This window comes from Aythya marila (assembly GCF_965140915.1).
Source record: "Aythya marila genome assembly, chromosome: W".
Taxonomy (NCBI): domain Eukaryota; kingdom Metazoa; phylum Chordata; class Aves; order Anseriformes; family Anatidae; genus Aythya; species Aythya marila.
Genome location: NC_139081.1, coordinates 1,202,013 through 1,225,152, shown reverse-complemented (window position 1 = coordinate 1,225,152; position 23,140 = coordinate 1,202,013). Strand labels below are relative to the sequence as shown.

Sequence of the window (23,140 nt, the reverse complement as noted above, 5' to 3'; positions counted from 1 at the left end):
ATACTGGCCAGAGAAATACTGTACTACCACCCCTCCTCGAGAAAGTGCAACTTAATGCTTTAGGACTCATAAGGCTCGGTATAATGCTGCATGATGACTGAAATTGGCATTTTACAAAGAAAGGAGGAGGCAGCAAGTGGTCTACACTTCAATAATCCACTTCCAAACGAGAGAAGAACAACGCAAAGAAGTCAATCGGATCTGTCACACTACTTGCAGTTTTCCCCCCCCCACCCCCAGGATGGTTTCCCCTCCCTCCCTCCCGCCCCCCGTCCCCCCCGAAATCTGACCATGTATTCAGAAACGCCTCACTGCACACTATTTAGGCTACACACATAGGTAACACTTTTAATCGGGTCGTTAAATCACAGCCACTTTGATTCATGTTATGCTTCGGATGATATAAACATTGGAAGGCACAGTGGTAACAATTGTAGCATTCTAACCTTGTACCTCTGAAAATCCCAGAAAAAGGGTCAAACCAGAGCAACGTCACCACGCGAGCGGCTCGCCTGGCCGGGCTGGGTAACGCCGCCCGTCGTATCTACGCACGACGTGACTTTTTTTTGTGTTTCAGTCCCGTGTTCCCAAAAAGACCGAAGAAACAACTCTCTACTTATTTATGAATGAGAAGCAACGTCAGGGTCAGCGTTTCGTTCCTGCACTACCCCTCCAGAGACAGAGTTGGCACTACAGGTTACAATAACAAAAACAGGGGAGAGAGGGACAGAAATAAGACAAAAAAATCCTTATTTACAGTAAAATCTTCTTTTTAAAAAAGTTAATCAGTACTATTTTTTTACAGGAGCAAAAAAGTCTGAAACAAATGAACAAAAGCTTACCATATTCACTAAATTTTTAATATATATTTATATATATATTTATATATATATATTTGTCATAGGTCTATAAGATCCATCTGTTCCTCCTACCCTAAGGAATGGCTAATGTCATCACTTCAGTTTTCATTAGGACGTTTGCTGGTTTTGTAAATATCTGGGCAGCAAAGCTTCCCTTTTAATATCCAGTAAGTATAAACACTAGCTGTCTAGCACACCAACAAAAACGCTCATTTTTTTCTTCAGAAGTACACTTTTTCATTATTGCAAGTTTACAATTTTTAAATTAAATATTTTTTTTTTTTTTTTCAGACTTACAAATTAATTATATTTTTTTTTTTTTTTCCAAAAGAAGTTTAGGCACAAATGCATTGTCCCACAGTGTGGAGAAGATTGCCATTCAGTCTCTAGGCTGTGCACTTACAGCTCGTAACATACTGCGTTAGACATTCTGCATGATATGTTAAAGAGAGTCGTCCCTCAAGTTGCACTTTTTGTTTGTTTGTTTGTTTGTTTTTTTTTCTTGTTTTTAATAATTCGGGAATGCTGAAATCTCTTGCGTCTGTGATTCTTAACTACTCAGACTTGTCTTATATTACAAAAAAGGGGTTAAGGAGAAGTGTTTATGTGGGTTTAAGATAATACAGCTGTTAAGGAAGTGGTCTCTTGTTTAAATGAAGAAATGTGGCAACTTGGACCTGCGAAAGAAGTGAAAAAAAAACCACATCAGTCAAGGACAGATGAATACGCATCACTAAATCCTCTCTAAACACAGGATCTGAACGTGGCTTTGGCATCAAGCCTGCTGGCAGGATGACCTGATGGCCAGTTTATAAAGGGTGCCCCTCGCCCACCTGCCCACCCCCAGCAGCCCAGGGGGCTCTCTGTGCCTGAACTCCCCGTGGCCGGGTGTTTGGAGGGCACCTGGGCACTGCTGCAAACAAAACTTGCCTTTTTTTTTTTTTTTTTACATCTGTCCCATGTGATTGGAGGCATCTCCCATCCCAGGGTGGGGTCCTGCCAGGGAAAGTGGAGGAGGATCCGAAGAGACTTTCTCTTCTTCCCTTCTTTTCAGACAGGCTGCTTTAGGATTCAGGTTTCTTTCTGTGGAAAGGAAGCAAAACACGATTTGAAACGTTCAGGTTTTTCTATCAGGCTGGCTTTGACGTTGCACGTGCGTTGAAAACATTCTCAGTGACTCGGTAAAGTCAGGCTGCAGGAATTGAGGGGGCTGAAGCGGATGATGCAGCCCGGTCAGGTCAAGTGCTGGGACGCAGGCAGCGCAACTCGGTACACAACTGCTGCAAATCCCTTCGTGTTTGGGCTTTGTGAAGGAGCAGCCAAGCTTAATATTGAAATTGGAGCTTGCTGAAGGATGCAAAACGCACCGAGACCGCCGAGGATCGCCGCCAACGCCTGCGGTGCCAGAGCCACGGGCGAACACAAGCGCCCCACGGTGACTCCGGGTGCCCCTGGGCAGCCGTCCCCAAACTCGGGCGGCACTCACCTCTGACTTGCTGCTCTAAGCTGAGGATGACAGCCACAGCCTGGTGCAAAATCAGGAGCTTCGTCTGGGGCTTGTCGCTCTTCAGGTGGAGCTGCACCATCCGGCCCAACTCCTTGAACGCCTCGTTGATGTCGCGCACGCGCAGGCGCTCCCGAGCGTTGTTGGCCATCCGCCTCTCCTTCTCTCGCTCGGCTTTCTGCTCGGGTGTCAGGTCCTCGTCGTCGTTATTGCTGGGAGACAAAAAGGAACACCTCATCTTCTAATGGTGTGGGCAACAAGCAGGGTCAAAAGATTTGCAACAGCATTTGGCCAAGAACAGGGCTACAAATCAGTCAAACACCTTGCAAGATATAGGTATTTGCTGCTCCTCTTCCAGCAAACCTGGGCAAAATTCAGTCCCCTTAAATTTCACACTGAATTAAGTTTGTTACCAACCTCTACATTCTGCAAGGGAGACACTTTGGAGAATTTAGAGATTATTTTTTAGAGATTTTTCTTCAATAATATATTTTCTCACGCTCGATACCTCAGCTTGTTACGTCGTGACAAATGTTGAGAGCCCTTTTTATGTTTGAGAGACACTTTTTATGTTTCTGTGACTTTCTTCTGTGCCGAATGTAAGACTTGAGATCTACTCAGCTCAAGTTATAGAGCACGGGGCCCCCCAGCAGACCGTCTCCGGGTGACCCAGACAAAGACCAGAGAGAAGGTCAAAGCAGAAACACCAAAATATAAAGAAGCTCCAGCATGACTGTCCTTCAGAAAATAACTTTCTCTGCTATCAGCTGGTGGGGGCAGGCAGCCCACCAGGCACTGAGCAGAGCCCGGGCACCGAAATGCCTGCGGGCAAACGGCCACGGGAGGAATTGCTGGCTGCAGAGAGCCCCACGGTGAACTTGGGCATCATTTCTGCAACAAAAACGGCTTTCCAGCCAGATGAAATAATGATTTTAAATTGAAAACACATCAACTGGTGAGTCACTGCCACTATGTAATTTGAATTGGTTATGCAAATAGAGTCATAAATTTCCAGCAGCCCTAACAACACGGATTTAGATACATAACTAAATATCGGGAGTAACCTTTTAGAGCTGCAAGCATGTTAAAAGCAAAACTGTTAGCCTACAAAAGCATCAAAGCACCTATAAATATGCATAAGCGACGGTGTAATTGTTGAATTAACAGGGACTACAACCACCTTACAGCAGCATCAAGCTCCTTTCTTCTTACCAGGTTGGAAACGGACATGAAAGCCTCACTTAAGGTTACTCCAACACATTTATTCGGAGAGAATCTCAAGTGTCATATTTTTTCTCCGGTCAAAAGAGATGTGAATGCGACTAACAGTTTAAAAATCAGTGTGTGCAGGCTTGAGAGGTCAGAATTTCGGTGCTCTCTCCGTGGCAAAATGTCTGCTCAGATGTTTCTTACCTTGTCTCAGCCTTTGCACAGACAAGCAGACACGGAAGGAGAAAAGGCAGTAAGACATGGCCACGCGCAATCATTTAAAAAATCCTCCAACAAAACAGAATTTCAGCCTTATTTGCAATTTGGCTGGGTAGTTTGGGACTCAAGTGATGCTGAAGAGTGTCTGCACTCCTGAGCTGTACCTCAGGTGTGCTGAGATGCAGGTGAGACGAGGAAATTTAGGATAAATGGGACAGCTGAGGCCTGTCCTTTGTTAGGTGGTTCGTGTTTGCTGTGCCCATAAACATTGCTCAGGCTCACCATGGCCACGAGCTCCCAAATGATACAATACAGCTAGGATTTAAGTAATGCTTTCCAAAAATATATAAATAATGTGCAGAACAAGCCTTGTCCCACCAGCAGTCCTGATACACTCCTGCCTTTCCTAAGCATCTCAGCCTCGAAGGAGGAGAGAATCCTCCTGCCCTTCCCATCTTCCAGAAACAACAGGAGGGCCAGATCCTCATCTGTTGGAACAACGCCACCAAATCTTCCAGTTGAACCTAGACAGCTCCAGAGGCTTGCAGAAATTGAGGACAAGGTACGACGGATTTATTTGAAAGGTAAAAGCAAAGAATATGTTTTGTTAGCTCAGATGCAGGTGTGCTCGACTTTCAGGCTCGTTTTTACCAAGATGCCAATCCGTACTGCATTCCCGTTTGCAAGCAAGGGCAGAGAGGAATAGCAGTATAATTAATGCATTTTAACAAAATATAATTTCTTTAGAGATTGTGGAGAACTTGGCCGGGGTCCAAATTTGTGAATTGTTCAAATTTGAGGAAGTCCTGGAGTACAAGCACCAGAAGTGTGCTCAGTACTGCCAGGACAGCCGTTCTGTTCCACTTAGGCTGTGGTTTTACCTGCCAGGAAAAAACCTCATAGTTTCCTCCTGTGCTGTTCACTTCATCAAAATCCAGTAAAGGAATTAAATGAAGCGACACTATTATATACTGTTACCTAGATCTTGACCTAGTAATTGATTTGATATCCTTCTTGTCATCCTCTAGTTTCTTGTCCTCGGAAGATTTTGTGTCCTGGAGGTTTTCGTCTCCCTCGTCGTCGGATTTGATTTCGGAGCTCCCTGAAGAGACGCTCTGCCCTTGCAGTCCAGCTGGCATGCCTGGGAGAAAACACACAGAGGAGCTGTCAAACGCTGCTTCCGCAAACATGGGAGCGATCTGGGGCCAAATCCTCCGTCCCTGCAGCCCACTGAAGGGTGACCCGCGTGTGCAGCCCCAGATAACTGGCACTGAGCGAAGCGTGAAGGCCCTAAAACAGGTTTCAGCGATGGCTTTGAGGTCTTGTTCTGCTCCTCAGCCTTCAGGAATAGTTCACTGACGCCTAGCTGCAATCACTCCCTAGGTTTTCCCTCATCTTAAAAAAAAAATAAAAATCTTTAACATGTCATTCCTCCCCAAATACACCAAGTATCCCTGCTGCAATGAATGAGCAAAAAGGCCTTGTGGTGGAAATTCGGCCTTTCACCTTAAATCCACATCTTTTTGCCGCGCACCCCGCAACCGTGAAGGCCCCCTTCCCGCCCCAATCACTCTGCGATGCGCGGGATCGAGGTGTGGGGTCTGATCCCCGTGTTAGGGGGCTGCTGCCGGCGGTACTCACCCCTGTAGGGGTCCTGGGGCGGGTTCAGGTCCGGGGAGGTGGCCGACTGCACGGGCAGCTGGGGCACCGGCACCTGGTTTGGCACGAGCGAGTGGCTGCCGCGGAGGCTCACCCCGTCCTCGCGGTGGGCGCCGACCTGGAGACAGAGGAGAAAAGGGCGGTGAGAGGAGGCGACAACCCGCAACGGGACCACGGGGGCTGCGACCCTACAGCCTTGGGGTGCTGCCGCTGCCCTAGGGTGCTGTCGGGAGGCTGGGTGCCTCGCCAGAGGGCGCCGTGAGCCCGCGGAGCCGAAGCCCGGCCGGGCGCGCAGGAGGCCGAGCGAGCTCAGGCAGGTAAAACGTCAAAGCGTCTCCCGGGGTGCCTTCGCCGAGCGCGCCGCTTGGCGCCCATCTGTCTTCTATCATGTCCGCCAACAGATCTGACAATTAGCTTCATGCCCATATGCTTAATTGCGGGCTTCGCAATTCCCCCCTTGCCGGCGGGAAACCCTGCAGGAATTGCCACTCGGCATCCCGCTTCGCTTTTCGGGGCCGGGCTCGGCGGGCCTGACATTCCTCCCCGTCCCGAAGAGCCCGGAGAAGGCTCTGACAGCGGGGGCCAAGCAGCCGGGACCAAATGAGCCCCATTTCACGAAGCACCGAGCCCCAAAGCCGAAGGGGCAGCGGGTCTGGCTCCGGGTAACATCCCCGTGAAGGTTTTATGAAACACTCCGGCAGTGCCATCAGCGGGGCTGGAAACCCATCCACTCCTCGCCTCAATCAAGGCTGAGGAGAAGAGCCAACGAGCAAAACTGTCAGAAAAAGCTAGAAAAAAGCCAGGAAAGGGCTTTTTTGTTTTTTTTGTTGAAAGTTGGAGCTGCGAGTGGCTCCATTTATCTGTACCCTGTGTCCAGAGCTACAGGCAGGAAAATTTTCTACACGCTCCCGTCTTCCTCAGGTGTGCGCCTCCCCTAACAGCGGTGTGAAAGGGGTTTTCGTGGCTGATGAAGCCAGCAGCCAGCTGTAAATCTCTCTTTCTTCTCCCTACGTGAAGCGCTCGGGCAGATAAAGAAAGATGGAGGAATGTTTCTCATCAGGCTTACAAGATAATATGGTATAATTGTTAACAGCGAGCCGAGACCGCAGTAGGGAAGATAAAAGGGAATCCTGCCAAGGGGAACTTGAGAAAATCTTTTACTACTAGACGAAATGCAAATAACCGAAAGCAAGTGTAAAAGAGCACCGACAAAAACTCTCTCCTCGCTGAGACGCTGGGATTTTAGAAACGTGAGGTGCTAAGGAAGGGCTGGGACCGGCGTGACTCGGTTTGAAGGAAGGGAGGTTTGTTAAGAGGGTGGGCTTGGGGGGGTCTGCACTTCTCCTTCCTTCAATCTGGAGTGATTGAACCCCCCATGCAGTCAGAATGACCACGGCCACCGCGAGATGCCTCGAGCTGGGTGGGCCAGCTTGGGGCGAGACAGCCCGGGTATCTCGATTCCTGGGCCTGGCTGCTGGGGGACAAAATCTTATTTATCACATCAAGAGGCAGAAGCAGCAATCACGACAGAAGGCTAACAGGACGCACGGTTTTTTAACTCAACTGTTGACTTCCGAGGCTAAATCAGGTGCCACGAGGTCACCATCGCTCTACCGCTGATGTATCGCACGGTTTTGTTCATGTTTTTCAAAATAGTTCTGATTAAAATAAAAAAAACCTCAATTTTTTCCTCCTTTAGGTTCTCAGGAGATCTAGAAGGTCACCGTGAGCGTCATGTGTCCCATCTGCCCGATACGAACTATCCCTGCCCGACACTGCCTTCCCACGGGGTATTCTCCCGGATACTTTAATCCTACAATTTCGGTCACGTCGTTATCCGTAAGGGCTGTGGGTTTTGATGTCCATCAGCTACAACTGCCCCATGTGAGACCTCAGGGGCCGAAAGCAGCCAGGTCCATGCGTTTTTGGGTACAAATGCTGCCTTTCCCGTTCCCCCTCCGCAGCCAGCAGCGCCGCCGGTTTGTCTGTCGTCCAAGCACCAGCCTTGCCCCGAGGTGGAGCGAAGATACGCATCGTTCCCCCCAGCCCAGGAGGGCAGACCTATAAATAATACTTATCTTTGGAGAATCAGGCTCGCTTTGAAGTCCTATTAATATTTGGTTCCTTTCCATCTCCTCAAACAGCCCCGACTGCACCACTCAGCAGATCGGGGTGGAAAGAAGACACAAAGCAAAACCAACAGCGAAGCCAGGAACGCGCACGGGAGGTACACCCGGTGCTGTTGATGTGCAAATCTCTGCCCTCTTTGAAATCTTGGTTTGTCTTTTCCAGCATTTTGCGACTCTTCAAGCGCTGGAAGAAGGCTAGAGCTCGTCTCCTTTTACCTCCTGCTTTCCTTTTTCCGCAGGGTGAAAGCCACCCAGCCAGGTTTTTCTGGTTGCACAGGTCTGTGCGCATTTCTGATTACCTGCGCTATCTCCGTCTCCATCGCGGATGGGAAGCTCTTAAAAAATGCTTGGAAATCCGCTCTGGAGCACTCAGCACCTCGTGATTGAGCTGTGGAGCAGTAGTTAGAGCGGATGAACAGCACGATACTGGGATTTTCAGACACATAGTCCATGAAAAGGGGAATATTGTCTCTCTGGGTGATGACCCAGAGCCACCACTGCTCCTCTGTTACCTCGGCTGTGAACGCACCGTGCGGTTCTGCCTCCTGAAAGCGGAGGGGCTGGAGGCGCTTGTGGGCTCACCTGTGGATGCCAGGCAAATTGGGAAGATCCTCGGGTTTGGGGAAACTGATCCCAAACCCCTGATCCTTAGGGTTAACCCTTGTCATGCTGAGCTTCACGCAAGGATGAACTTTCTGAGCACGGTGGCACAAAAGGAAGAGCGATCACCTGCTGGCTGATGCTCCGGAGCGAGGGGCGGCTCCGAAGCAGCTCCTGTAAGGAAGGGACGCGGCGAGCAGCGGGGCTTTGTGCTTTGCCACCTGATGACCCCGTGTTATCCGATTAGACAAATAAAAACACGCGGCAGCAAAGTTGGAAGGTGAGGCATGTTAACACGTGTTCAATATTGTCAGAATTTATAAGGCTGACGGGAAGCAGATTTGGGCAAAGCCCTTCGAAAGCCCCAGCGCGATATTAAAAAGGGAACGGCGCGGGGCACGCCGACACAAACGGCCTCTCACTGTACGTGTGCGTTATTGGGCCCAATTATTCCCTCTTATTTAACTGCCTCGCAGCCTTTCATCTCCACGCTATACAATAATAGCTTCCATATGACCGGTGGCTCGGCTATAAATAAGATCAAAAGCCAAAAGAAAGGATTTAATAATAATAAAAAAAAAAAAAAAGAGAGAGAGACATTAGGAGTGGCATTAAATCAGGAAAACAGCAAAGTTCAATTTTTTTTTTTCTGGAGAAAAAAAAAAATACAAAACAACTTGCAGCTCTCGGAGCCGGAGATAGAAAGGGGCCTGGAGGATGGGATTAAGAATATGAACTCTTCTTCATCGACTTGGCACTTTGGGAAGCCTGTCCCATAATGGGAACGAGGAGAAACCCGGGGCCGGAGCGTGGACGAGCCCCGAATCACGGGGTTTGAACAATGAGCCTAATTAGCTGCCGGGGAATGAATGAATGAAGCCCTTGTGCCCAGGGCGGCGTTCTCCAGAAGGAGGTGTCGCTTCAATATCGGCCAGAACCAACTTTACAGCCTCAAAAATGGCTTCAAAATATGATAGGGAGGCCATAATTTGCGGGGCGGCAGGCATGGCAGCCAATTAGGCAGAAAACTTCCCTTAAAAACCCTACACCGGTGCCCGTCGTGGCAGATTTTATCCCGGTAAGGTCATTCTGCCCCTTTATTTGATATTTTAGATATATTTTTTTCGATGTACGTGATACCTGTTAGCTAAAAAACATCAGCGAGGCAAAACAAACAACAGATGCGACGGCTACGGCGGCGCTGCGAATGGAGAAGATGAAAAGATAATCAGAAAAAAGAAGAAAAAAAGAAAAAAAAAACCACCAGCAAAAGCCAGATTTCGCCTTTTAAACACCGCCAAGTTGCTTGCCTCTTTTTGTTTATGTATGAATGACATAACCGAGTTACTTCATGAGCTGCTACTTTAATTCCTAGGGGTGGAAAATTCCGTAAGTTAATTTAATGTGGATGTAAAAAAAATATACACGAGCATGCTCCCTTCCTGTGGGCCCTCATGTGAAGCTCGCAGGCGAGCTGCTGGACTTCTAAGCACTGTCTGAAAAAGAATGTGCACCAGTTTGTGTTTTATAATGATTTTAATCAATCCCTTCATGCCCTGCTACAAAAGAAACATGTGTCTGCGAAGATTCCCGTGTAAAAGTTAGCGTTTCGACGCTGGCTGCTCCCATTTCATGTGCAATGTTCCAATAAAATCCCTCCGAGCTGCATAACCCCTGAAATAACAGGAACTACCGAAAAGCCAGGAAATTCGCGGGGAAAGCCGAAAATATCTGCTGAGCTCATGCCCTTGAGAGCTGGAGATGGGCAGCTCCCGCAAAAACTCCGAGCTTTTACCTCCTCGCCACGCGCCTGGTGCCGTAAAAACCATTCCGGGGGCAAAAATATTATGAGAGGCTCGGAAATAAAGCCAGCATCGCCCGGATTTTTAAGCCGACATCCACAACCAGTCGATGGCAGCTTCTTTATGGGTGTCCAGGGTTGTTTTCTGCCTGCTTTCTACCTGCCTTTTAATTGCCACGTCTCCAGGCCCTGCTCGTGCGTGTGCTTCATTTCAAGCTCACCACCGGTCCCCGCGGGGCGAGCCGCGGCCATAAAGCTCCGCACACGTGTGTTTGCCGAAGCGGGGCCCTTGTGGGACGGGAAACCTGAACCTGCTTCTCTCCTGCCGGAGGAGAGATCGCCCCTTTTCCCGTGCGCCCCCCCAGCCCGACCCACCTCGCCGTGCGCCGCCTCTGGGGGTAGCGGAGGAGCCCGTTTGCTCGTTTATAAATGGCGTGGATAAACGTGTGCCGCTCGCCCAAGCCAAAGGAGAGCGTAGAAAGGGGCCTGCTCAAAATTAGCAAGTGCTCAAATCCTTACCAGGCTGCTAAAAAAAATTAGGGAGGGAAGTAAAGTCAAAGCTCGCTGCGGCAAAGGGCTCGTGCAGCCAGCAGGACGCTGCTCGCAGCTGCAAATTTGGGCTAATTCCCCCGAAAACGGAGCACCCCGTCCACATATTTTCCACGGGGGAGCAGCATCTGCCCTACCCCTGCCTCTTTTTCGTCTGGGGAGAGGGTGCAGGGCACGGCAGGGCCGCTGGATCCCAGCCCCGGGCTCGAGTTCCCCCGGGGCCGAAGGCAGCGACCGAAGGTGTACGGTGGGCAAGGAGATTTCCACCAGCACATTCTGTACAAGTTTCCGGTCCATACCTCCCACTGCTACTTTATTTACTGCAGCTGGCCAGCGTTTTATAGCCTGTTTCATGTATTAAAATTCAAATGTGGAAAACATTACCAGTATCCTCCTTGATTTTTTTTTTTTTTTTTTTTGGGGGGGGGGATTTTTTTTTTTTTCCCCCCTTCGACTTCCTTTTCAGCGTGGAATGTATCAAATGGTCAAAGGCTAACTTCAGCCTGACTCCACTCCCAAACTATTTCCTTTGTTCTTCTGGTTTTGCTTCCAAATTCAGCCCAGTTTTCCAAAAGAAATGAGCCGGCCTGCCTCCTTCACGCAAGTTACGGTTTCAGACAGTGAGTAATGCTGTTTGGGAGCTCGGCAGACTGGTGTTTTTTCAGGGAACTTGTGCCCGGCTCGTTTTTTAGAAGGAGCACTGCCCTCAGAGCACCGTATCTGCCTTCCAACTCCCCTCATCCTGCTTGCTGTGCCCACCTATTGATCTTACAGAGGCTTTTGGAGACACAAACAGAGGCTCGCCCCCGAAACCACAGCAGCGCGAGCCCCCCTGGATCCGCGTTTCCAAGCCAGGACACGCGAATTTCTCCAAAAGCCCCAAATCTGAGCGTATTTTTGCGACGCGGGACGCGACCGCTTCCATTTCGCGTCGCCGCCCTGTTGTTTGTTGTTGTTGTTGTTGTTTGCTTCCATCTCACTTCACCTACATCTGGTAGTTAGGCGAGGAGCACAGATTTATGGAACAAACCCTCTCTGAAGTGATGCCCTGGGTGCATGTTGCATCGGTTTAACATATGCAAAGCGAACAAAGCTACAAAAATTAAACTCTTTTCTCTTGATTGAGAGCAGATATGCAGCACCAGTTGTAAGTCACAGATCTGGCTTTTAATAAAGCCAGATTTCTTCATTAAAAGCAGTATTGTTTAAACACTGGAGGAAAAAATAGCTTTGTACAAACTCAAATCTTAGATTATATGTGTCCCAAGTGTATTTAACATATTACCTGAGGCCAAGCTAAATTACAATCTAGAATTTCCCTTTGTGAATTCGCAGCAACTGCCACAGAGAGCAAAACAATGTCTGGTTCATGCTAATTTTATTGGGGAAGGGGAAAGGAGATGGATTTAACCGAGCTGCTGAAAAAGCATCTTTTTACCTTTCGGAGCCTGTTGCCAGACCGTTTTCAGTTAACACTTAACATTTTTTTGGGGGGGAATCTGCAAATGGCACAGGCTCAGTTGTGGCTTTTAATGATATTTTGCTCACAGAGTCACTTCTAGTAATGCTTAATTTCTTGAGGAGCAGAGGCTATCACAAAGCCGCCCCAATAAGAAATAAATAATAATAATAATAATAATAATAATAAAAACTTGTTTTAGTTTCTTAGGTTCCAGCAACTGATGTTACATTTTAATAACCTGAAACTATTTCACTCAGAGCTGAAAATCTATGGGTTAATATTTAGCTTGTGTGTGGACAAATACGAAGGGGAGAACTGTGAAGAGTATTTGGGTGAGAATATCTGGAAATCCCACTTTTCCTCGGAGGGGGAAAGCAGGAGGTGGATGGGTTATTCTGATTTCCACCCGAGACAGCAGATCTCAGTCAGCAAGGCCTTGGGCTCCAGGCTGACCCCCAAAATCTTGCCCCTGCGGGTGCTGGGGTGTGCTGGGGGTGCGCAGCCATCCCCTCTGCTCATCTGGGCTGCCTGAGAACAGCCACGGGATGCAGGAATGGCTGTGCTGAATAAAGCAAGGCTCTCAGGAACGCTGGGGCTAATTAATTTATAATCACCTAACTGACTATCACGACAGAGCCCGGCACTGGGGGCATCACCAGCGTGCAGCAGCCTGGAGGACGCGGCAATTATCAAATAATTGGCCACCAGAAGAAGCTCCTGCCTTCCCCGAGCACTTGCCTCACGCTCCGGCATCAAAGTTTTTCTTTCTTTCTCTTTTTTTCTTTCTCCTTGTGAAAAAAAAAAAAAAGGAGGAATCCTGTCTGAATCCTGTCAAATCAAACTCTAAATGTTTGCATTTTCCATATGATGTCTAATCCTATTTGGAATGCTTCTGAACATTTGGCCTTGATTACATCTTGGAGCAATGAATTTCACAGGTCATTGTGTGTTGAATAAAAAGTATTTCTTTTTGTCAGGTTCACTGAATGTCCCCTTGTTCTTTAATTATAAGGAAGGATGAATAGAAGAGCTAGATTTACCTTCTCTATGCTATCCATTATTCGACGTACCTCTATTATGTCTCCTCTTATTCATCTCCTTTCTAAACAAAATCACCACAATCTGTTCAATCTCCCTTCACACGAAAATCCTTCCGTGCTTGCAAGCACTCTCGCTGTTTGTCACCGAACTTCTCCTAATCCCCCTACACTTTTTTAAGACGGGAAAACCAAAACAGACCGACTCCAGGTAAGGCATAAAAACACGTATGTGTGTGTATAAGTCCACACTCAAGGCATATACTGTCATTCCATCAGTCTTGGTGTCCTTTCTCATGTTCCCGTTCAGTTCAGCAGGTCTCATTTATTTCTTCGTTCATCCATTTGTTTATTTTAATGATTCGTGCACACTGGAGAGAAATTTCCAGGCAACCCTCACAGAGGCACATGCTCTCCTCCCAAATTGAATAGAGCCCAAGATGTATATGGCTAATTGAAATTCTTTCTTCTAATCTGCTCGGCCTTACCCTCAGTATGTGGGATGAGACGGGGATCAAGCCTAGTCCTCCCACAACGCCACGGCAGCTAACTGGCCGTGGATCTGTCAAGTCCCTTCCCATTCCCACATATTTTCCCCCTGTCCTAATTAACCTAAATACCTCGAACCATCTGAAAATGCTGCCAGCTGACTCCTCGGTCCTTTCTCCCATTCCGCGTGGAACAAGCAACTCTATTTCGAGAACGAAATTTCGAAGCGTAACGAAGTTTGCCCTCTAATCCTGATGAGAATCACACATCTAGCTCGGCTCTGCCCAGCCTCCTACAGGACCCTTGGTTTGTCATTAACGTCCGCTGAGGGACTTTCAGATGTCTGTGGACCCGAACACATGGCGTTAGATGGTTTTCCTCAGTATATTTAAAAAAAGAGATTGAGGAGACATGGTTTTCCTTCACATGAAAGGAATTTAGCCGCCAGATATTTCCTTTTCCAAGTGCAAGGCGTTTACCCTGGAGACATAAGGGTGTACTTAAGGCCCCATGGAAGTGGAAATCCCAACAGCACACCACGGAACGGGTCAGAGGCTTTTGTCAGGGTGACACATGGACCTGACACTATGCATTATGGCAGCAGGGATGGAGCTGGGACTCCGTAACACAAGCAAGAGCCAGCAGCACGAGGAAGGAGCAGGCTGCTGAGCAGCGACCACTCGATGCTACAGAGGGGCCACTTAATCCAGAGTGAAACCGAAGCCACACGGAGTGTGAACAGCTCAGACTCAGGCTCGGAGCCACTTTCTCTCCCCGGATTTCAGCACAAGTGTAACACAAAGCCAGGATTAGCTCCTGCTCTCTGAGCCTTCTCCAGCCCTGCCTGCCTTGCCTTAAAATCTGCCCCCAGCTTCCCGAACACGAAACGCAACGCTCCCGAAATCTTAACAGCATGAAAGGAAAGGCATTTCCAGACCGGTGTGGGGCAGTGGCTTTACATAGTGCAGGCTGGGCACGAAAAGCCGATTTATAAACCCCGAGGTTTCACACCTCCACCCGCCGCTCCACGTCAGGAGGGGCAAGGCAAATGGCGGCCGTGCAAGGGACCCGCAGCCACCTCCCGCACACACATTAAGCAGCCCTCACGTCCCCTCGTCCTTCCCCCCGGGCCCGTTTTCTGTCAGATCTTACCATGAGCGAGTGCCTGTTGGCGGAGAGCAGGCCGGTGCCGTAGCCGGAGCCCAGGCCCGCCATGGCGCCGTTGTGCGAGGGCCCTATCAAGCCGTGCATGTCGGCGTGGCCGCCCGGCATGGCGGTGGCGGGCCCCACGGCGTGGTTGCGCAGCACGTGGATGGCGTCGTCCAGCCTCTCCAGGCGGTCCTCGATCCGGCTTTGCTGTGGGCATGCGAGAAAGAAAAGCGAGAGCAGCGTCAGCAGCCGCGGGGCCCCGCAGCGGCGGAGGCGGGCGCAGGGCTGGGCGCGGGGGGCAACGGGGGGCACGGTCACCCGCAGCCAGGCCTGCCTTCTCAACCCCTTTTCTCCTTTTTTTTTCGCTTTTCACACTATTTATTTATTTTATATATATATATATATATTTTTTTTTTACAGGAGTGGTTTTGTTTCCTCAGGGACACGTTTCAAATAGCGTTGCGGGGAAGAAGCGAGCATGGGTAACACGAGTGCAGCTTTGATTTTCATGGGCAAAACAGGTTCAATGATTCCTCATGAACATAATCATTACAGTACATATGTTGCCCTCTACGTTCTTTGAAAAGTTTTAGTGATACTTTAAAAAAAATAAAAAATAATAATAATAATAATAAAAAAAAAAGAAGTAGGAGTAAAGGAACAAATATCCCTCTAATTTGAGTCAATCTCTAACCGGGATTTTCCTCCCCCCATCTAGGCACAGGATCACACACGAGGAGACACTACCAGGCCACACAGTCCCTCACACTGCTCGGGTTTTTCCCCTATAGGTACGCACCCTAGATCCCTTTCTAGCTCTGATGCCAGCAGCAGAAAGCACTCATCCTTGGCCGGTACACCCCATGGGCACAGTACTGGTGTTGGTGCTGGGGATGAAGGTGCACCCTCGTGGCAGCCAGGTCTGTGAAACCCAACCACCTCCCTCTGCCCCAGGAGCCTCCACCTCTCCTCCCTGCTTCTCCGACCATCCCAAATGCCAGCTACGGCACCAGGGAGCTCCTTGAAGCAACCTGGCTGCTGCTGTCCTGAGTTACTTCCTTCCACTGTCGTCTTTCTGCTCAGCCAAAACAACTCCAAGAAATATTTCCACTCAAGGAATAGGAGAGGAGCTCAGCAGGACAGTCCCAGAGCTCTGCGGAGCTTCAGCTGCGAAAATAGACACAGCTCTATGGATCTTATGGATCTATGGATCTTATGGATCTCTTAAGCAAATCTCCTAACTGACCCACTGGTCGCCAAAACACAAGGTAACTGAAAAACCTCCAGAAGACAGCCTAGAAAACATCACAGTCAATCACGGGATGGATTTCCATGCTTGAGCAGAAAAAATAGCCCCTGCTAACTCCTGAACCTGGAAATTTTCCAGTGAAATCCACAGGACTGCCGCATCCCCCAGCACTAGGTGGGTTAGAACTGTACTATTGGGAATTACCTGCTTTCTCTTTTTTAAGGACACTTTAAAACTTCAGCACCATTGATTTTACACCCAATGATACATCAGGCATCTCGCACCGATCACTGGAACCTTCTAGACTTGCAGTTGAGACCGACAACCAGCTGCTAGGGTTCAGACAGAGGATATCGGGTTCTTTAAAGTTCTCCTCTGTCCTAATGTGTGACTTAATCTTTCCATTAAAAAAGACAACAAATCTTACTGATATCCCTTTAATCCTATCTGTCAGATGAACATTTATCACCAGCTCGGCCCCTGACTCTTCCTCTCAAGCTCAGCCCTTCGTGTTCTCCCGGTGAGACCATCGCTGCCACGCTGGCCGCTCTCACTTCCCAGCTCCACGGGACTGACGGACGGTGACCACACTCTGTCCTGCTTTCTATTTCTCTTCAACACATGCCACCTGCCTCTTCACCGTTCCCTCTTTTTGTATGCACTGTTCCCTTTTCGGGGTGTTTCAGTACTGCATCCCCTGCCGTGCAAGCAAGCAGGAGGTCCTGGCCAGCTGCAGCTCCAACCAGCCTACGAGAGCTAGAGCACGGGGCACCCTGCTGCGAATTGAGGGGTGGCAAAATCAAGTCCGAGGGCATAGCAGTTGCTAACGAAATGAAAACCTGTGTGAGAAGAATGGATGAGAAATGGAAAGAACAGCAAGTAAAATACTGAGGCAGAGGAGGTCACTAATCAAAACATACCAAAGAGTGTAAGGGACCTTCATAATTGGGAGATGATGACGCTTGACCTCCATTTCTAGACCAAACAGCTGTGCCTGCTAATAGTAAAATTGGAATTACCATTAGAACTATGCAAACAAAAATGTCTTTCAAACTTTTTGGACAGTTTTGTAGACATGTAAATGCCGTATTTCCAGATAGACTATAGAGCAGACATATGGAGACCTTCCAAAATACACACGGGTGAAAAAAAAAAAAAAAAGGTATTTTGTAGCAAAGCACGTAGATGCAGGCCACAAAGTTCCCCCAGGCTGCTTCTCCACATAGAGGGCTGCATTGATTCCGCAGCTGTACCGACGAGCGGCTGCAGGAGAAGGAAACGTCTCGCTGGGGAAAGGAGAAGCAGCACTTCCACGCGGTGCTGCGGGCAGCTGGGCCTCTGCGCGAGCCCCGGCACATACTAGCCCATTATCCTAACCTCACTTCAAGCCGGAGTCCGTGCCACTGATTACGTCATCCCATCATCAAATTTGCAAAATCTTAAAAAAAAAAAGAAAACCAGTAAAAGCACCGCACACAACATGCTATTATATTGTGATAAGGTCGCCGCTCTCCTCGGCCAGATTATTTGGTTTGGCAGGTTCAGAATGCCAAAGGTCTAACCAAAAAATAAAAAATTAAAAAAAAATCTGGTTTGCATCCACTGCTCTACATCTGTTCCTGCTGCAGGAATAAAAGGTCTCCTCGTCTCCAGCAATGCTTTCTAAAGAAAAAAAAATGCCCTTGCAAAAGAAGCAAAGCAGACACGGGGAAAAGAAGTTTTTTTTCAAGTATTTTTTTTCCAACAGCGTTTATATATAGCACAACGCTTAGACCATTTATAAAGTTCTTTCTTTTCAATGAGTCATCTTCTGAACGATCTTATAAAATGGGCTTAAGAGTTTGAGATGGAAATATTAGGATTTTAATCTTAATGTCTACGTTGAATGGCACTTGCTTGGACTAAGATAGGCCAGGGTGGAACTCATGGCACGTTTTTTTAAGGCTCTGACAGCATGATTTTTTTTTTTCTCATAAAAGTAAAAATTATGTCAGTTCTAATTAAAACTTAAATCTTCCCTTTTTCTGGTCCCCATGGAGCTTTTATTTGAGATTTTGCTACTGCACTGAATAGAGCAATGAACAGCAATCTTTACTTTCAAAATCATTTTTAACTAGCCCTTGATATCCTTCAGGGAAAGTGTCTCGCATGCTAAACACTTTCAGTTCTTATTTAAATGCATTCGTACTCCTTATTTCTCTTTATTTTGACACTTGGTTCTTTCTATTTAGTCACTAAAACTTGCAGGAAGCAAGGCAGCCCAAATTAGCACAATATTTTTCCTTTTGGTTCGGACCCTTTCATGGGGAACAATGGCAACGCCTCGCTAGGGGAAACGCGGCTCAGAGTGCCGGGGTGTCGCTTAACACCTCGGGGGTGATTTCAGGCCAAAAAAAAAAGGGCAGAAAAGGGTTTTCTGAAGCCCCAAGGCTGCGACAGGGCAGGCAGTCCTGCCAGGGGTGGTTTTGAGGGAGGTAGGGGCTTTTGCTGACTGAATTGTACCCCGATGTTAACGCTCCTTCAGAGCAGGTGAGTGGGATGGAGGTGGACGTGGTGTCTTCCTACCCCTCCTCATGGTCCCCCGCCTCCAGAGGCCGGGCCATCACCTAGCTCCCTTCTCCTTCCTTTAGACACTGCCACCTGACACGAGCTTCCCTGCCACCCCTTCTTCCCCAGAGGTGCCATCACTGTGGGGACAGGTTAGGCCCAGGCCTCTGAGGCGGCGCCGCCATTTTAAGGCAGCACGGGAGGTGCCTGCTGTGGTGCTCGTACCCCATGGAGAAGGAGCACAACTCTCACCAGCACTACCCCACACAGCCTCGGCTGCCTTTTAGGATGGCCTGAACACGAGGCAGGGCCCATATGGAAAGGGGACTGGAGGCTTTAGCTGCTTGTGATAAAGACCTCGTCACAAAGACAGGGTGGAAAGCCAAGAGGTCTTCTCCAAGGCGTTAGCGTGGGTGCATGGGAGGAGAAGCCTACTGCTCTAGCCGAAAAGTCTCAGGGTTTATGAAATCTGAATTAGATTCAGATACATATTTAAAACTCCCGATGCTCATGAGAACTACCCTGGGCCTCTGGATCTTTTCAAGCTTAGGCTTTTATTAATATGAGTGGGTTTAGTTGAAATATGTCAGCTTTATAAACAGCGTATAAAATAAATCAATGGGATTCGTGGGGGCTCGGTTTGTCCAGAGACACGTTTTATGGATCAAACTCCAGCCAGCATTTGCTTTAGCCCCAGGAGGGGATGGGGGAATGTCCAAGGAGATGCTCTTGGCCCCGGGGCGAGGCTGCCACGGGGGCACGGCCATGGCACAGGACAGGCTCCGTGCACAAGGCACCGGCCACAAGACCCCGAGGGCACTGCTGGAAATTCAATAAGGATGCATAAAAATCCTGCTTTACTGCACAGGCATCCACCTACGAGCTGCCACAACCTTCTCTCTGCGCTGGCACTGCAGCATTTGGGAAAACTCTGCTCGTCTCTGGGGGACCACCGGCCACCTGCGTGTGCTGCACGTGGGTAAAGCACTGGCCCGGTGCTGCTGGCTGGATGCACGTCGCACACCCAGTACCGTAGGAGCTCATTTAGGCATCTCCTACCAAAAATACGTTGAAACGTTCAGTAAAATAGAATTGTAACAACAATACCTGAGAGAGAAGGGGGAGAACCAACAGGAGTTGAAGGATTTGATGAAAAGCTGTTGTTGGTGTGATCTGGAGAATAGATCTTTAAAAGATGATACAGAATTAATCTAAAGCCATCACAAACTGATGCAGAAAGAAATATGGAATTCTTATGCATTCAGTTCATTTAAATGAAAGCAGGACAGGTTAAAAAGCCTCTTATTCAAATATTAATATTTCTATAAAGACAAAACTGTATTAGATGCAGGAAGCTAGACAACAGACCCCTTTTGCTGGGAACAGACACTAGCCAATTAAGCGATGGTTTCTGATTGTCACACAGATCTGCCACGGTCGATGTACACATTTTCATTGTATAGACTACTTTACGAATTGACTGGCATTGACAGGCCTTCGAGCAAGCCTGAAAATTGCTTTTTTGTTCGGCTGAAATCCCTTAACGGCCAAAATAAAGCAAAGGGCACGGAGCACGTCGCCCTGGCACAGCGGGGAATCTGCAGCAGCAAACTCCAGCTACTCGGCCGCTGCTCCAGCGAGAAAGCCCCTGCCTGCCCCGTGCCCGGCGAGGGTGCCACCGCCCCGCGGTGTCCCTGGGGCCACGCACCGCTCGCCATCCGTGCCATTGGTCAGGGCACCACTTCAAAGTGGATTCTGTACTGTATCAGTTAGTTCAGGCAATCTTGGAGTCTGACTTTTCGTCTTTTCAATGAGGCATCGAAGAATATGCGAGAAAAAAAATTAGCTCTCATGAGAACTCAATGGAACCCACTCTGCCCAGAAAATAACTATCGTGGTCCTTATTAACAGTCAGTCCGTGCCAACAATTACCAAACCCCGAGGCACGGCAGCGTTTCCTTCTGCTCGAGCTGGAAAACTGCCGTGCCCCGGTTACCCCGGTAAGAGCTGGTAACTCCTGACTTTAACAGCAACCACGGCAACTCAATAGGTGGAAACTGCCGTGAAAAAGAGAAAAGCTGAAGGCAAAGGAAATTTAGAGCGAATCCTGTTTGCAGATCGCTCGGTAGCACAGAAGTAATCAATCCTGCTGCCGATTTCTGTTCAGACCTCCCTTGCCCGAGTAAATGACGTGTGAGAAAGACTGAAAGACACAGCTCATTGTCACCCAGTGAATGGGAACAGGCCAAGGTTTCCACTCTTTCCATTTCTAGTCTAGCATAAAATTCATTCTAGGACTTTGTAAACACTGTTTTGCACTGGTAATATCTCAGTTGGCAGTGACTCCCAGTGGGTGACCTCTGAGACCAGGTCTCTCCTCTTTTGCTGCTCATCTTCTCAAACTCCAGGCGTCCAATTCTGATTAAAGCTCACACTTCGCAAATGGTAAACGTGTATTCCAAAGTAAATATTTCCTTACAGAGGCAAGTGCTTTCCCCAGCGCATCACCAGTCTGCGAGCTGCCTGCCGCCCCACTTCCTCTGTTTGCTGAAAAACAAAAGACTCAATGTAAAAACAGACAGAAAGACATCATCCGTTTCTATTCCTGGTCCACTTACTCATAATTTAATTGCATTTTAATGCTAATTACATCAAATTAATCTTTAATTGCCATTAATTTGTTTGCTAAGGTAGATATCAAACACATTCACGCGGCATTTTTTCAGATAAAACATAAACTCGGGATGTTGCTTTTATAAAAAATGCATCGAGTATTTGACAGTGCTGGGCCATATGGCTTCATTTCCCTAAATAAAAGGTTGCTCAGCGAAGATGCTCAAAGGCACGGACACTGTGCAAGTTCCTAACGCTAAAGACCTGGCTTGGGTGTGCTCAGCCTCGGTGCCTGTGCTCTGGGCTCTTCGACCTTAGCTCCAGCAAGGCTTTTCTCTCCCAAAACTTAGACATCAGGGCAATGTTCCACATCGAAACCATCAGGAGCAAAGGCGGCAGAGATAAACTCCCCAGAGCCGGGGATGCCAGAATTCAGTCTGCCAGTGGAGCCTAATTTCTCTCTTCTGCGTCTGTACCGCGAGCCAGGCATTAATTACACGATCGCTTACTGCTCCTCCACGCAGCCCCAGCCTCGCTCGGCGCACGGGAAGGACAAAGTGCTGGTAATAAGCAGCTACCCGGGGTTTTGTTTGCTCCCCATTCACTCGGTGACCCTAGTCCTTTGTACACGTTTCAAAGCATGTTTTAAAGGCGTTATTAATTTCCACAGACTCCTCCAAAGCGCTCCTTCTGACTGTACTTAAACCGCCGCGCGAACCTTTAATTAAATGATTTTTTTTTTTTTTTTTACCATCTCTCAAGCGATAGGATTGCACCTTTCAGAGAAGCAATTGAGGGGAAGAAAAATCGCGGCGTAACCGTCCACCAATTCCTCACCCTCGAGGGGTAGGACTGAAACGTCTCCGTTCACGGGGGAAATTGCAGGCAAGAAAAACGAGGGCGGAAAGTTGCAGCGGCTTCAGCATCTCTGGGGCCATTTATAAAGGAAAAGCACCGCTCTGAGTGACTGCTGGGCGTGATCAATACTCCTGCTTCGGGCCCCACAGACTGGGAGTCAGGCGAAGAGAAAATGAGAAGCAAGCAGCCAGTCACCACCCATGGAAAGGCCGGGCTGGTATCTGGCATCCCAATTAATGCCAGCCTTCAAGCTTCGTGTTTTGTACCTCCTGAGTGACCGATTCTGCAACTTTTTTACTGAAGGGATGCGCTTGTGTGTGTATATCTGCCTGTCGATGCTGCAGCTCCACGGGGGTTGGGAAATCTGTAGGGAAATCTGGCTTTTGGGGACCTTGCACCCGGGGCCAGCTGTTACTGATCCTCCGCCCTGCCCAAATGTAATACCTACACATTTAATTTGACTGCATAAAACCCTGTTTCAGCATTTCTCCTACAACAGAATCACCTAAAGAAGCCCTGAGGATGATGTGTCCCTACCTCTTTCACCTCTTTTCCATAAATTTACACATTACATTCTTATTTGCACTTTTATTTTCACTATTGTACACTTGGAAATATGCTTACATGGCAGTGATAGCCCATTTGTAGTTTCATCTCAGTTTGAAATCACGATATCTAAAGTTTTAGGATTCACTCCGCCGAGCTGCCAGGGCAAGTATGAAGTTATTACAGCCCCAAATGCTAACACAGAAATGCGAAAGCGCACCAGCAAGAATACATGGCCTCGGTTAGAGATCCAACTCATCAAGCTAATTTAATGTTGTAAATCACAACCTACAGGTTTGGCAACCAGGCAGATGTCCAGAAATCCAGTTACTTCGCTCTAAAGTGAACTGTGAATCGAAATGTAAATCATGCCTTGTTTTTTCCTTTTTCTAAGCGACCCTAACTGCATTATTCTAAAATTAAGTCCTCCATTTGTCTGTCTGAAGGCTGCTTGCTCCTAATGAGATGAGCTGTACCGCTCCTGCGGGAGAAGGGAGGCGCAGGGACTGCAGCTAAGAGGCCACCTCGCCTCTTGGCTGCTGTCAAAAACAAAGGAATTCCTTGGATATACCAAATATTTGGCTTTTCCTCAAAGACTTCACGGATGCTTTGATGGAGAAAACGGGCAAAGGAAAGGAGCCGAGGAACCTTCTGTGGGGA

At 48.3% G+C, this 23,140-nt stretch overlaps 1 protein-coding gene across 15 annotated transcripts in view; it reads right to left on the bottom strand.

Annotated features, from left to right (window-relative positions):
* Nucleotides 1-23,140, bottom strand: part of LOC309889424 (transcription factor 4-like) — a 177,652-nt gene that overhangs the window by 3,282 nt on the left and 151,230 nt on the right. For 8 of the 15 annotated variants that reach the window (XM_082782257.1, XM_082782246.1, XM_082782256.1 and 5 more), the window contains 9 exons: nt 20,943-21,010; nt 19,571-19,649; nt 16,837-16,913; nt 14,671-14,874; nt 5,434-5,569; nt 4,771-4,933; nt 2,347-2,576; nt 1,791-1,943; nt 1-1,537 (listed from right to left, as the gene is read on the bottom strand). The exon at nt 1-1,537 is cut by the window's left edge and continues 3,282 nt beyond it. In XM_082782257.1, coding sequence (XP_082638383.1) covers nt 1,807-1,943; nt 2,347-2,576; nt 4,771-4,933; nt 5,434-5,569; nt 14,671-14,874; nt 16,837-16,913; nt 19,571-19,649; nt 20,943-21,010 — 1,094 coding nt within the window. In that variant the 3' untranslated portion in view covers nt 1-1,537; nt 1,791-1,806. Of the gene's footprint in view, nt 1,540-1,790; nt 1,944-2,346; nt 2,577-4,770; nt 4,934-5,433; nt 5,570-14,670; nt 14,875-16,836; nt 16,914-19,570; nt 19,650-20,942; nt 21,011-23,140 lie in introns of all 15 variants that reach the window. The other 7 variants (XM_082782254.1, XM_082782250.1, XM_082782255.1 and 4 more) reach the window with 5 other exon arrangements.